At 39.6% G+C, this 14,351-nt stretch overlaps 1 protein-coding gene across 2 annotated transcripts in view; it reads left to right on the top strand.

Annotated features, from left to right (window-relative positions):
• The first annotated feature begins 680 nt into the window (after positions 1-680).
• Positions 681-14,351, top strand: part of mphosph8 (M-phase phosphoprotein 8) — a 30,649-nt gene continuing 16,978 nt past the window's right edge. The window contains exons 1-7 of one of the 2 annotated variants that reach the window (XM_046054853.1): positions 681-993; positions 6,280-6,441; positions 6,670-7,704; positions 8,350-8,446; positions 9,775-10,035; positions 10,137-10,259; positions 11,791-11,879. In XM_046054853.1, coding sequence (XP_045910809.1) covers positions 892-993; positions 6,280-6,441; positions 6,670-7,704; positions 8,350-8,446; positions 9,775-10,035; positions 10,137-10,259; positions 11,791-11,879 — 1,869 coding nt within the window. In that variant the 5' untranslated portion in view covers positions 681-891. The remainder of the gene's footprint in view (positions 994-6,279; positions 6,442-6,669; positions 7,705-8,349; positions 8,447-9,774; positions 10,036-10,136; positions 10,260-11,790; positions 11,880-14,351) is intronic. The other variant, XM_046054854.1, reaches the window with a different exon arrangement.

Genomic DNA, 14,351 nt, shown 5'->3' on the forward strand with positions numbered 1-14,351 from the left:
CAGAATGCTAGGGATTCAAGTCTAGATGTGCTGTAATTTGATTTTATTGTGTTTTTTTGGATGTATTTGAGATGTTAAAATATAAGAATTTCCTAATATTTTATAATGAATATGGTGTTTATTTGAAATATATTTTGGACATACATTTTTTTGTGCACTATAAGATCTTTAGAATACCTTCTTGTTATATGAATCATTTAATGTCACCTAAGATTGTGAGGTAGTTGTATGTGTATTAACATTAACAGTACAAATTTCTGCCCATACAGTCCACCATGTTTTTAATGTTGTCCTGTGCTTTCTCCGTTTAACTCCAGAGGATAGCTTTATGTCCATGATGCGTTTAAGAAACATAGGAATTTTAGGGTTCAACCTCTGAAATAACGACACAGAATGACAGAAATACTCACACGTCAGGAAAATTATCCTTTTTTAAAACAAGTGTAGTCCTTTAATTTATGTAATCAATATGTCTTTAGGGGAAACTTTTAAAAATGTCAAAGACAGGATGTTAAAACAATCTACCGGTGTTTGCTGTGTATAAATTATTAGTATCGCGTATTTCTGCATTATTTCAGTTAAATGAGTAATGCTGCGTATCGCAAAGAGTCAAATTAGAAATCCCGCTTACAAGTGTAGATAAAAACAATTTAAAATTTCTGAACGCCGTGAATGTGATTTAGAAGTAGTATATTTGGAGGTTAGGAGCAGCATATGAATGCAGCGTTGTAAGAGCGGGCGGTAGCTGGTCTGCGCCTCGATAACCCTCTGCAGAGCTAGTGCAGAAACTACGGCCAGGTACGCTAGCGTCCTGCCTCTGAACACACGGCCTGTACCAGTGCTGAATCGAAAATATATACATTTTCAGCCAACCGGCACTAAACCGCAGCCATGGCGGCTGAGACTGACAAGGTAGAGCCGGTGGACAGCGAACAGGATGAAGAGGAAGATGTATACGAAGTGGAGAGGATCATTGACGTGCGAGTGGAAGAGGTAAAACTAGCTAACTGCTACATAGCCGCCTGGCTAGCTTGGCAAACATGGCTGGCATTGCTTATACTCCACTCTCACGACGCATAACCCATCTACAACGCTGGCCAGACACTTTCACGTGTCTACAGTGTATTTTTAATGCATTTAATAGCGACTGTATCACTTCGCTAATTCGTTAACAGTTTTTTTGTCGTGGCCCACTGCTCGTTCATAAATAGTAACACCGTCTTTCTGTACAACTTCTCCCATGATGTCCGCTCGCCTCTCCCCTGCTGGGGCCAAGGACGGACGCTTTGCAAGCTTGCACATCTTTTCATCATGGGTGCTCAGTCTTACCCAGCGACGCTGCTAGATAATATAAAATCTCGCGTATAATGCTGGTATCACAGTGCATAAAACAGAGTGGCTGGTGAGATTTCCCAGCGGTAAACACTGCCAGTTAACGTAATTTCCAATGTGGATTCACTAACGCCTGTTTACCTTACTGTGCCATTGTGGCTGCAGTGTTTCAAATGGCATCAACTGGCTGACTTACCTGTGTTGTTTACCTTTCTGTGCTTTAAAGGACAAATACAACACTGGATAATAATTAGCTAATCAATCATTTTATATCACTATTATAGTTTTTACATTGTAGTGCTGAACAAAAGTAAGTGTTCAATTTTATATCACTAACCTAATTATTCCAGGAATAAAAGATGTGTGTTGTTTCTGATTGAACTCCTCTATTATTTTTTTATTATATCAACATGTGTTATTTATGACACAAAAAAAGCAGACTATATGTTTTACCTTTCTGTGCATTAATAGACAAATGCAACACTGGATAATAATTAACTAATCAGTCATTTTATGTCAGTGTTATAGTTTTTACATAGTAACGTACTTGAGTTACTTGAATACTTCAGTTAATCTAGTAACCTACTCGTGGCATGAGTATGCTACAACAGGCACTTTACTAATATTTAATAGCTGTGTAAGTTATACTGCTGAGTAACTATAGCTTCTGCTCATCCTAAATGTTGAAGAACAACACATTTTAAGTAACTCACTAATAATTAACTTCCCAAAACCTGAACCCTTTCTCTAACACAAATTAAGTATATCATAGTGCTACATATTGTTTACATTGTAGTGCTGAATAACACAAAAGTATGTGTTCAATTTTATCAGGGTTCCCCCACGTCCTGGAAAACCTGGAAAATGATGACAATTTTACAGTCATGGAAACACCTGGAAAATGAGAGGAAAAGTAAAATGTCCTGGATTATTATATTAACATTATGTTGCGGTAGCGTTGTAAAGAACCCCCCCACACCATCCCGACCCGCATCATGTCACACAATAGCACAGGTTGGATGACATTAATTCATTCAATTGCATTATCCTCCAAAGGTAAATCTTAGTCACTGCTGGCTGTAACTGTGGTAGGCTATTCAGTTATTGGTGTTCAGGCAGCAGTGATTAAAATATAATTCATAAGGCACTTGCCAAGTGTAAAACACAAAGGACTTTTCAAAAGAAACAATGAAAATACAATGGCAATAATATATAAAAAAAAATAACAATATTAAAACATAGCTTTAAAACAAGGCAAGAAATAAACAATAAAAAGGAAAAAAACAACATTATTTCATCACTGAAAATGGCCTGCAAGTCCTGGAAAATTATCTCTAGAAAAGAGTGGGAACCCTGTTGTTCATAGTTCTACCCTATTAATTCAAGGAATAAAAGATGTGTGTTGTTCAAGGTTGTTTCTGATTGAATAATATTAATAACCAGAAAGAAAGCAGGCTATGTTTTCAGCTCTGCTGTTGATTGTAGGTGATTACTCAATTAACTTGACACTTCTTTTGAACAGTTTGTCTTTTTGTAGTATTGATCCCTGGCATTATTTCTTCTCATAGTCATGCTTTGTCACAAGTCGGTGCCACATTTTCACACTTAAATATTAACTAGCCCTTCATCTGAGTGATTGTGGGTGTTTTTGTGTGTATGAGTACGAGTGAGTTGGAGGGTGGTGTTCAAAGGATTCTCCACATTCACTGTTTGTTTACATCAATTTAAGTAATCACATTTTTTTCCAACCTTTGAAAGTGGCAAGTAGTTTATGAGAGATTAAATGATAAAGAAAAACAGAGTTAACAGAGGTGAATGTACACAGGAGAAACATAGCTGGATTTGTAAAGTTTATTTTTTTTAAGTACGTGCATTAGCATGACAAAGACAAGAATAAGCAACGTCTGGTCGGGTGCCACTTGGTATAAAGGAGAGATTGCTACTTAATGTTGCCAATGTTGCATCCAACTAAACAAAATTGTATTGATCATCTTGTCAAAAGTAAAACTATTAAATAAGTCAGTTTCCATAAATGAACATAAGCTATTTTTAAGACTGAAATACATTTACAGTGGCAAAAATCTGGTGTGGAGAGATACACTCACTGCAACATTTATCAACAGAATAAATTCTTAAAGCAGCATCACTTACCAACATATTAAACATAAAACATTTCTTGTACAAAATATGGAACCTTCTTCAGAACTCATTGAAACTGACTGACTTTGTTTCTAATAGACAGTTTGTTTAAATTCTAAACGATGTAGAGCAGGTGAATATTGCGTAGTGTCTTTGTTTATAAAATTGTATTTTGCATTATTTAGTGAACGAAGAGGCTTGTGTGTATTTATGCATGTTTAACTGCTGTCCTTATTGTTTGTAACTTGTACTACATGTTCTTTTATGCTACTTCTTAAAAAGTGACTGCTTTGTGGGGATATTTGAGGGACCTCTGTGAGGTACAAGATGGGGGTCAGAGCGTAATTAACACACTTTGCTTTATACTCATACATGCACAAGAGTCTCTTGAGAGAGTCTCCTAGGTTTTGCAGGGAAGTAAGCCTGACCTGCTGGCAGCTCTACAGGAAGAGGAAGCCATTGAAACAGAATCTTTGTATGTTTGTGGAGTGTTGCAAAACATCTAGACATCTATATCTACCTGTGAACTAAAGGTTCATGCAGAGTACACGACTTTGAGTGTCTGACGATGGCCGTGCTGTTCACACTACACAACTTGCCGTCTTGTGACGGGAGTCTTGAAGTCACTGTGGCGTTCACACTACGTGACTGACTGGTGACAGGGGGGTGCACACTACACGAGCTGACAGTGGCTGTGTCACCTGACACTGGTCTCCAAACCAAGTTTTGTCAAGAAAACACACGTGAAATGTGAAACGGGAATGACGCAAACCTACACACGAAACAGCTGTTGTTTATAAAGAGAGCAATTATAAAGACAAAGAATCTGGGTGAAAGAATGGATTAGCACACGCATGTAGCAAAGATTGTCTCAGCTACAGAGAGAGCTAGAGGGGAGTAAAAAGTGTTTTGCGGTGGAAAAGTAGCTGCGTGCTCTGCCAGCTGCCTGTTCTCACTGGCTGGAAGTGGATGTTGAGTCGGCCGACTCCTCCTGATATTTGGCATGCTAGATATCTGGCAGACGTCGGTGATGTGTCGGGGAGCCGTTATGATCCGTCGTCATGTAGTTCACGCATAACGACTGGCGACCGCTGATTTACCACCAATCACAGCCTGACGGTCGCCGGGCGACAAATCGGGCTAAAAATCGTGTAGTGTGAACTAGGCTTAAGCTGGATATCATTGTGATAACTACACTAATGTGCTGTATAATAGAATGACTGTTCTGTAGATATCTGTTGTGTCATTGTTGTAGTTATTCCACATTTGACTTGACTAGTTTGTGTGCTGTTGTCTCCCAGTGTTAGCCACTACCAAATGCCAAACTCATCTTTAAATCAATTAAACATTGTTTAACCTGATTACCTTGATATCTGGGTCATTTGATGTAAGCCCAGCTCTTCAACTAACCAGTACTCTTCTGTGAAAATAATGTCCTGATTAAATAAAGCATAAACATCTTAAATATTAAAATATAGAGTTAGACCAGTTTGTGAAATGTCACACACTGTAACTATCACTCCAGACTTCCTCTTGTCGCTTCACAATACAAGGCATGTTGTTGCAAACTATTTTTGGCTTTCCTTTTGTTCTCTTTGCTAAGTCAGCTTTTTAGGTAAATGAAGTAAATTCACTGATGTCAATATATTGGAGCTCCCATAATACTTATTGGAGCTGCAAGTCTAAAATTAAGTTCTGACATTTGTTAAAAATGCTGACTATTAAATATCTTCCTTGTTTGTCCCATTTGTTTTGTTTTTAGGGGGGTGGGGTTTGTCTTGCAGTGAAAGTCTGAATGGGCGACTCGAGGTTACTGGCCAAACCAATAAATCACAATCAGCAGTCAAATAGCCACACAAGTCTTGCCATGTCCGTCTGAGATCATACGTCGGCATTAAATGTATTGCTTGAAAACAGCAGCCAGCGTGCAGCAGTGTGTTTACCGCGAACAGCTGATGGCGTTACGCTAAAAATACTGGCTACAGAGTTGTTGTTTTAAGTTTCAGTCAGAAAGTTTTTACACAGAGCCAAAGTCGGTCTCCTCTTCTCCAAAACAAGCGTAACAGCTGATTACAGCAGGTAATAAAGCTTGTTAGAAATCCCGTTCCTCCGACGCTCAGGTGAACGTAGACGTGAGTCTGGCCAGCTGATTTGCAGCACTTGTCGGCTGGAAATGTAATAGCCTATCGTGATTTTAATTTTGTGTTGCTTTCTCTGTGCTGGAGTTATTTTAAGAACTTTATGGCTTCATCCAGTTTGTTGAATGTGTAACGAACTTTATGTGTCTCTCCATTGCACTCCCACACAAAAAAGCTACTTTAATGGTCAAGCATAGCCTATAGTTTGTCATTATATTCCAGTCAAATCTGTTGTTCATTTATAAATTTTGCTCATGGATAGTTATAACAAATAATGATGCCTGTGTATTGCTTTGTAGGCAGCCTACGTCAACTGCTTAATTTGCCTAATCTTTGCAGGTCTTTAGGCCACAGTGGAAACGCACACAACAGTGGGCTGAAGGAACCTTTTAGTTCCTTGAAAAGAGATCCAGGGACATTTGGTCGAAATGCGGCTTTGGTCTGTTGTTTTGCCCTCCAGGTCATCGCGCATTTCACATGACTGAAAACTATAAATTACCATTTATTTTATCTTGTCTCTCAGCCATGTTTGCATGCAGGCAGCCATCATCTGGAAATTTTGTGTCACTCTACAGAGTGAAATGGTCAGCAGTTAAATTCTGACAGCTACTAGCCATTGTGTCAGTTTGGTGTGGAGGTAATGCTTGGGTTTCATCTTCTCTGTTTTCAGGGTGAAGTGCTCTACAGAGTCCGTTGGAAGAATTACTGTTCTGATGATGACACATGGGAGCCAGAGGCCCATTTAGAGGACTGCCGCGAGGTCCTCTTAACTTTTAAGAAGTCCATGGCTGATGCTAAGGCCAAGAAAGAGGCAGAAGCCAAGAAGAGCGTGGTAAGTCTAAGTAACAGTGTAGTACTACTACCTACACTAGTGTAGGTATATGTGTACGTAGTGCATCCTTATGCATGAGCGCAAAGAAAACCAGGACCCACTTAAAGAAATACGGATCCATAATGCTACTATAGGTCTGAAACTCTACATGGAACCTTAAAGCCAAAAAGTCAAAAACAACAATATTAATTCTAAAATGTGACATTGCTTGTCCTGTTCTCGTATTAGAAACTGCTGCCTACAAAGAGTGACGTGTTTGATGCTGACTCAGAGAGTGACACTGACAAAGACCGTCCAACTGAGGCCCCTGCTAAGAAGAAAAAAAAGACAAAGATACGGGAGGAAGAAGAGGAACCACTTCCAAAGGAGAAAAAGAAGAAGAAGAAGAAGAAAGACAAACGGAAGGAGGAGTTCAGGCCTCTACCAGCACCAGAGACAGACGAAGAAGAAGAAGAGAGAGCCCTGACTCCACCCTCTCCTCCCAAAGAGAAAAAGACTGAATCAAAAAAACGTCTGGTTGACTCTGAAGAGGATGACGATGAGCCTGTTCCCTCCAAAAAACACAAGAAGGAAAAGGGAAAAGAGGGAGGAAAGCATAAGACAGAAAAGGAAGAGGAGGGGAAGAAAAAGAAAGGGAAGAAGGAAAGGAAGATTGAAACCTCTGAAGACGAGGCCGCTGCACCTCTGGAAGACGACCTAAGCGAGGGCCCGTCAGACTCACAAATAGATGATATTGCATCAACAGATACTGCAGCAAAGTCAGTCGAAAAGACACGTATGGACGAAAAGTCCAGACAAAAGAAGGGGAAGTGGGAAGTAAAGCTGCAGGGCATTAAGGACCTTATCCATGACAAAAAGAGCAAGAAGCCAGATGCCACCCTAAAGGAAAGCAGCCTCTTAAAGCTAAAGAGCCTCACCTCTAAAGGGAAAGAGGAGGCTGCCCCACACTCAGACTCCAGTGATAGCTCCACCCTACATAAGAAAGCCAAGAGCAAAGGGCCAGAGAGCACGTCTGCACCACCCAAAGCCCCATCTTCCTCCACATCCTCATCGTCGTCCTCATCCTCTGTCACAGCAGCTAGCAGCACCAAGGGTAAGGAGGAGGAGGTGGCTAAAGAGGAGGTATTGGGACAGAAGGACGCCACAGGCTCCACTAACCTGTTTGAAAAGTTCCTGTTAAACTGTGAGGCCAAAGACCGCGCCCCCCGCAGGCAGCCAGTGCACCAGCCCACCCCAGAAAAGACTACCAGCAAACCCACAAAGGTACAATAATAGTGCTATGTATATTTCTTACATTGTTTTGTGTATATTACGTAAAATTTGGATACTACCAAAACTGATACAGTTAATTTACTTTACATTAACATTTGTTTGTGGAGCAGAAGTTTTATTAGTCTACAGCAGGGATGCAGTTTTTTCCTCTGATATAGTTCCAACAGCCAAATTCAGGGTCTTACCTGATGAAAACTCTGGAAACCTCTCTGAGTTGAAGTAGGGTTTTTAAACTCCTGTTGCTAAAAGTTGGTTGTTAATTAAAGATCCAACTTAAGTGCCCATTTCCTGGGCCTTTATCAAGCTCTACTATATGGAGTTAATCAAAAACTAATCTGGTTTCAGCACATTAGTGTGCTGCTGAAAATGGACTGATCAAAACGTAAAACTATTTAATGTGGCAGAAACCCGATCCGCTTCATAAGGTCACTGAGATTATTGTCAGCTATTTTTGCAATTATTAAAATTTTAGAATACGTGTGAATACGTTACATGATCTGTACACATTCCCAACATGCTTATGTTTTCAGACTAAGCGAGAATTAACCAGCATTAATGTTTGCCATGTTGTTGCTCAGTGGTTTGCCTGGAAAACTGCAAGGTGTTAACGTTGTATATTTTCCCCCCCAACATTAGTTAATAGGAAAGATTGAGAAGATCTCCAAGCCAAGTAAAGAATCTCCAGCACAGAAACCAGAGCCTGAGAAGACGGAGAAGACCAAGCAATCAGATGGTATGCATGAAACATTTAGGTGTTGATGTTCTTAGTTTGAACTAGGGCTGGGCGATATGGCCAGAAAGTCAGAATTCCGGTATAAAATATATATCAGTATTTTCTGCTAAGCGAGCTGGGGTGGTGGTGGTTTTAGCGAGCACATTTTTACTATTTTTAGTAACTTAGCTTGTTTCTTATTTCACCGTTTTAATTATACTTCATTCTACATCTTAAGTATCACTCACTTATTGAATATGCCTCCTTCAGTTCTCTTCACACTCACAGACTTAACGTACCTCTGCTGCAAACTCTCCCTGTATAACTGCTTCTGTGACTTTCTCCATCAGTAGTAGGCTAGGCTGTATAAAGTCACCGAAAAAGACAGAACTTGTCTTCTGGACTTTTTCATTCGCAGCAGCTGAGCTGCATGTTGAGGAGGCGTGTTTACGACGTAGCCTATCAAAACAAAACCAACGTGGTAGCTAACAAATAACATCTTACTGGTGTGTTAGCTTTCGCTTTACCTGGTCCGCTCTTGTAAAATATCCACAGTGTCACGACTTGTAACGTAATCACTGTGTTTCTCTGATACAATGTGATGCCTAACCTGGGCGGACTGCCAAAGTAAAGTGTATGTGTGGACCGTGTTTTTCTTTTTACAAGCCAGGTCTTTAACAGTGTCGACCAGCACTGTGTCTCTCTCCATCTTGTTGAGAGTTTGTGAGTAGACGGCTGCGTGCAGATGCTGAGGGAGGGGCGGGGCAGCGCGGTGAGGGAGAGAGACGGTATACCTCATTATAGCGATATACCGGCCAGCCCTAGTTTGAACATGTACATAGTTAACATCAATCCGAACTGACTTTACTTAAAAAGCAAACTAACACCCGGTGAAAACATGCCAACTATATAAAATCAGTGGAAACAAAGTCTAGGTGTGATTGCACCTTTTAGCCTCTTTGTGTAGTGTCCCCAAGCACATGGACACCGACGGCTACAATGTGAAACAAGTTGTTCATTAATCAAAATGCATCACCTTTCAACCATACAAGGTTTGTGGGTTTGATGTGTGAAGAATCCAAACTTGTATTTCGTTCATCAACTGAGCATTTGCAGTTACACACAGTGAGTTTTTAGCAATTGTTTGTTGTGTGTGTTTTTTGAATGAACATGCCAGTGAGAAACAAGTCCTAATTGAGGAGGAATGGGGAATGACAACCATGAAGATATAACAAGCTACTGTTTGATTTGATTGAAAGCTGTGATGGCGAATGAAAAGCTGTCTAGGCTCTTTATGACAAATCTCCCAAGAAATATAACAACTTCTTCAACGTCTGCTACCCCTTTAGTCTCCAGACCTGGCCAGAGTTACGGCTTCAGCCTGGACAGTGACGAGAGGGAAGGAGAAGAATCTACAGCAAAGCCGAGGCCTGGAGAGGATTCCCGGGAACGGAGGGAAAAACCAGAGGAGAGCAAGCGGCCCAGCTGGGAGAAGAGAACCCCAACCGACGACAAGAGGAAGAGGAGAGAGGACAGTGAGCCCAGACTCTTCATGGCATGTGATGACAATCAGGACACCCAGGACCCACCAGAGAGCGCTGACAAACCTGGTATGTTTCTGATTGGCCAGTCAGCACATGCTATTGTTATTTTTCACATCATCGGCCTAGCTACTAATGAAGTATCTCTCTCTGCGTTGTGTGTTGTACAGACAAGGGCCAAGCCACTTTGAGTCTAGGAATGGACCTCAACCTGGACTGGATGACTCTGGATGACTTCCAGAAACATCTGAACGGAGAAGATGAGATCCTGTCAGGTCCACCGTTATCACCTAGTGAGTATTTCCATTTACATCTTAGCTAACTAGCTAACTTTTGTCTTCCGACTGACTACTGCTGCTATCTAAAAGCTTTCAAGGAAGTGCTTTTCTGACTTAGTCAAGGACACTTAAAAAGGTACGTGATTGACAATCGATACATTACAGTGTTTCCCCTAGGATGGAGTTGTAGCAGTGGAAGTGAAGCAAATTTTATTTTGTGCGTGTAGTGCACTGAATATAAAACTGAATATAAAACCCCAACACATGTCTCAGCAGCATTGCTCTTGTGTCCATGAGCATGCAATGCACATTAGAATAGCTTAAAATTTCAGTGTTTTCCCAGTTTAATGTGAGCTTTAGATGAATGTTTTGGTGGTGGTAGTGGTAGTCATGGTCGGGATTGGGGGAGGTTTGGGGGTCCTCCGCCAAGAACATTTCACGTTTTCCAATGAAAAATATGTAATTTCACATCATATTGGACCATTATTTTCACCATATCTCTGAACAAATAGTTAAACGACACCCAAAGATCAGTCTACTGGAGGAACTACAAACTTTAGATTTGGGGAAAGTAATTTGGTTGGTTATGATGCTCTCCACAGTGATTTTACATTTATGGCACAGCATGTTTTGGGCATCACCCCTGAAAACCCTGTTAATATGACCTCAGAATCATTATACACACGATTGTTCATGTTTGCCCTTTGTGTCTTAATTTTATAGCTTTTGACATTTATCTTCAGACATTAATATAAAGAAATGAGAACAACATGAGAAACCACGTCCTTTTGAGGTGCATTTTATTTGGACATTAAAATCAAAAAAGAAACATTTCCTCATTAGCTTAAAAGGACTCGTTTGCATCACTAATTTACTTTACTAACCTCAGCTCCTCCAGTCACCTCCGTACTTTCTTTTCCTAACAACCACTTTTTCAGACTCATCTGAAAACTGAAAAATGTGTTTTGAAGTCACAGTTCGGTTTATTATCGGTACAGTAAGGGGGGAAAAAATGCAAACATTAAATTGCTGCTGGTCTGTAATTTTTATCATAGGTACACTTCAACTGTGAGAGATGGAATCTAAAACAAAAATCCAGAAAATCACATGATTTTTAAATAATTAATTTGCATTTTATTGCATGACATAAGTATTTGCTACATCAGAAAAGCTGGACTTAATATTTGGTAGAGAAACCTTTGTTTGGAATTTCCAACCAAAAACAACCCTTCTGTTTTCATTCCTGTAAGGCTCATTGTAACTGATGATGATGATAAGGATTTTTTTTTTTTTTTTTTTCTTTGATGGTTATCGTACCATAAAAATCTGATACCGCTGCAACCCTGCTATCCCGAATAGGCCCATAATCTTAAATTAGATCTGTATTTATATTTGAGTATTTTTAAGCAAGATTATGTTATTTGTGTATTAAGTGTTTAAGTGTTCTTTTTTTTTTTTTTTTTCTTCAATATCTGAATAAGTAATTTGTGAGATCTATAATGTAAATGTTCTTTAAATTCATTTTGCTCTACCTTGTTCTTGTCAGGTGAGTTGCGGGATGCTGTGAAAAGTGGAGATTACATGGCTGTAAAATTGGCGCTTAATTCCAAAGAGGACTACAATCTGGACCAAGAGGTATGTTCTGTCCACTTCAAAATGTTTTGTTTTAGTAAATTTTATAAAACCTATCACCCAAACCATCTTCTTTTTATCTGCTGACTAGATGGCGCCTTATTTTATTTTGTTTTATATTTACTTTTAATTTGCATATATCAATGCTTCTTGAGCCGTCAATTCCAAGTCAAATGCACATTTTACAAATTTTTACAGCTTGCACCTTGGTTGTCCTCAGTGTGTGTATATGTGGGAGTGTTTTAGGGCTGGGCGGTATATCGGTTTAATGAGGTATATTGATATAATTTCAATACAGATATAAAATTAGACCGTTTATACCGATATTGTTTGATGTTGAGTCAATAAATGTGTTTCCTGCCAGCGTCTCTTTTCCTCACCGCGCAGCCCCTCCCTCTGCATCTGCACGCAGCTGTCTACTCTCAAACTCTCTGACAACATGGAGGGAGACACAGTGCCGGTCGACACTGCTGAAGACCTGGCTTGTAAAACGAAAAACAACGGTTCAGTCAGTGTTTCCCACACGTACACTTTTGGTTGGCCACCCAGGGTGAGCGACACATTCTAGCATTTTTCAGAGAAACACAGAGTTATACGTTGCAATTTGCACCACGGTGGATATTTTATAAGCGCGGAACAGGTAAAGCGAAAGTTAACACACCAGTCAGATGTCATTCGTTAGCTGCCACGTTGTTTTTGTTTTGATAGGCTATGTCGTTAACACGCTTAATCAACATGCGGCACAGCTGCTGCTGTGAACAGAACAACGGGTGGAAAAGTCCAGAAAACATGTTTGTTTTTGTTTTCGGCGACTTTATACAATGTAGCCTACTACTGATGGAGAAAGTCACCGGCGCAGACATACAAGGAGGGAGAGGTGGAAAGAAGCGGGGCACGCTTATGTGTTTGCAACAGAGGTACTTTAGTTAGGTCTGTAAGTGTGAAAAGAACTGAAGGAGGCCACTAGCCCACTTAGCAGAAAATACCGAACAGCACCGTGATATGACTTTTTGGTCCATATCGCCCAGCCCTAGAGTGTTTGTGTTGTTTGGTATGAAAAACACAGTGTCATAAAGGTGAATACTTGCCCAGCCAGGTCCTCTGCATTTTAAATATATGATCTGACATTGCGTTATAATTACCCTTAGAACCTCAGAAGAAGAAGCAGCGTTGATGGAAATATTTAAAAAAGCATTTGACATAAACAACGGTGGTCCAGGAATTGTTTTTGTCCTATGTGAAATCCACACAAGACTTATTTTAGCTATTTCTAGCACAATCCTAAATGTCTTACAAAGATGTCATTTGGTGGTGGTGTTGTGACACATAATAGGTATTTGTAGACAAGATATAATAATATAACCATCTGTTTGTATTTTGACTTGATCAAATTTAGGACTTCTGAAACTTTGAAATATCTCAGGAATCCCTAAGTTTCACAATAGTATCAGCAGGAATAGAAAAAACTGAACAGTATCAGGGGGGAATATTTTTTCCCAAAACTTGTGCATCAAGGAATTTGTCTCTTCAAGATCTACGTCCACTGACTTTACTGTTTCAAGTCTCCTAATAATTCAACGCCGCAAGATGTTTTTCTCCAAAGCACCTTGCTTCTGCAACAAACCCAGGTAAGAATGTGGCCTTAAATTCTATTATTTTTCTATCAAAACAAAAACATTTGTTAAGCGGTGTTACGTATCTGATAATGTAGTCATTTAGTTTAATTACAACTTTAGTTTGTATTTTATGAAGTTGGAACAACTGTGTGGTAATGAATAGGTTTAAAAGTTAAATTATACCTATAATGTATTAAGAATTAAAGGGCCACGTTGCTTACTTTCAACCTGCACTGTATTCTCATGGGGTCAAAATATGTAAAAAAAATAAAAAATCTCCACTGAGCTCTGTGTTATGAGATCTTACTGCCTGTCTCTGTTGTTATCTGGATGCCATAAGATGCTCTTTGCTCTAATTACCCGCTCCTGTTAGCAGCTTAAGTTAAGCTAGTTTATTGTATCAACCAAAACATTTTTTTAAATGGCTCTTTAATATATATGCATGTGTAATTGTGCATTGGAAAGTTGGACCTAATGCTGGTCGTTCACCATTATATATTCATTATATTGTGTGCACATTAGAGACTGTGGTGTCATCTTTCCTTGCAGTGAACAAACCAATGGAAGAAGACACTGAACACATGAAGTGTTAGGACAAGAAGAACCCTTTGAAGCAGGTACACACTGTATATAAATTCAGAACATGTATCATCATCATGATCATAGCACATGTGCAGCCAGCATTCACCAGTAAATATCATAAATTCAGGATCTTTTATTTTCTTTTATCTTACCATCAAATTACAAACATAGATGACATCTACATAAATAAGACGTAATCTTGTGTGAATGGCTGAACACAAAGTGTTCCCATGTTGTTGTGCATCTGTACCCAGTGTGGTCCTAGACTCTGTGTTTT

Source organism: Micropterus dolomieu, linkage group LG07 (assembly GCF_021292245.1).
Source record: "Micropterus dolomieu isolate WLL.071019.BEF.003 ecotype Adirondacks linkage group LG07, ASM2129224v1, whole genome shotgun sequence".
NCBI classification, from domain to species: domain Eukaryota; kingdom Metazoa; phylum Chordata; class Actinopteri; order Centrarchiformes; family Centrarchidae; genus Micropterus; species Micropterus dolomieu.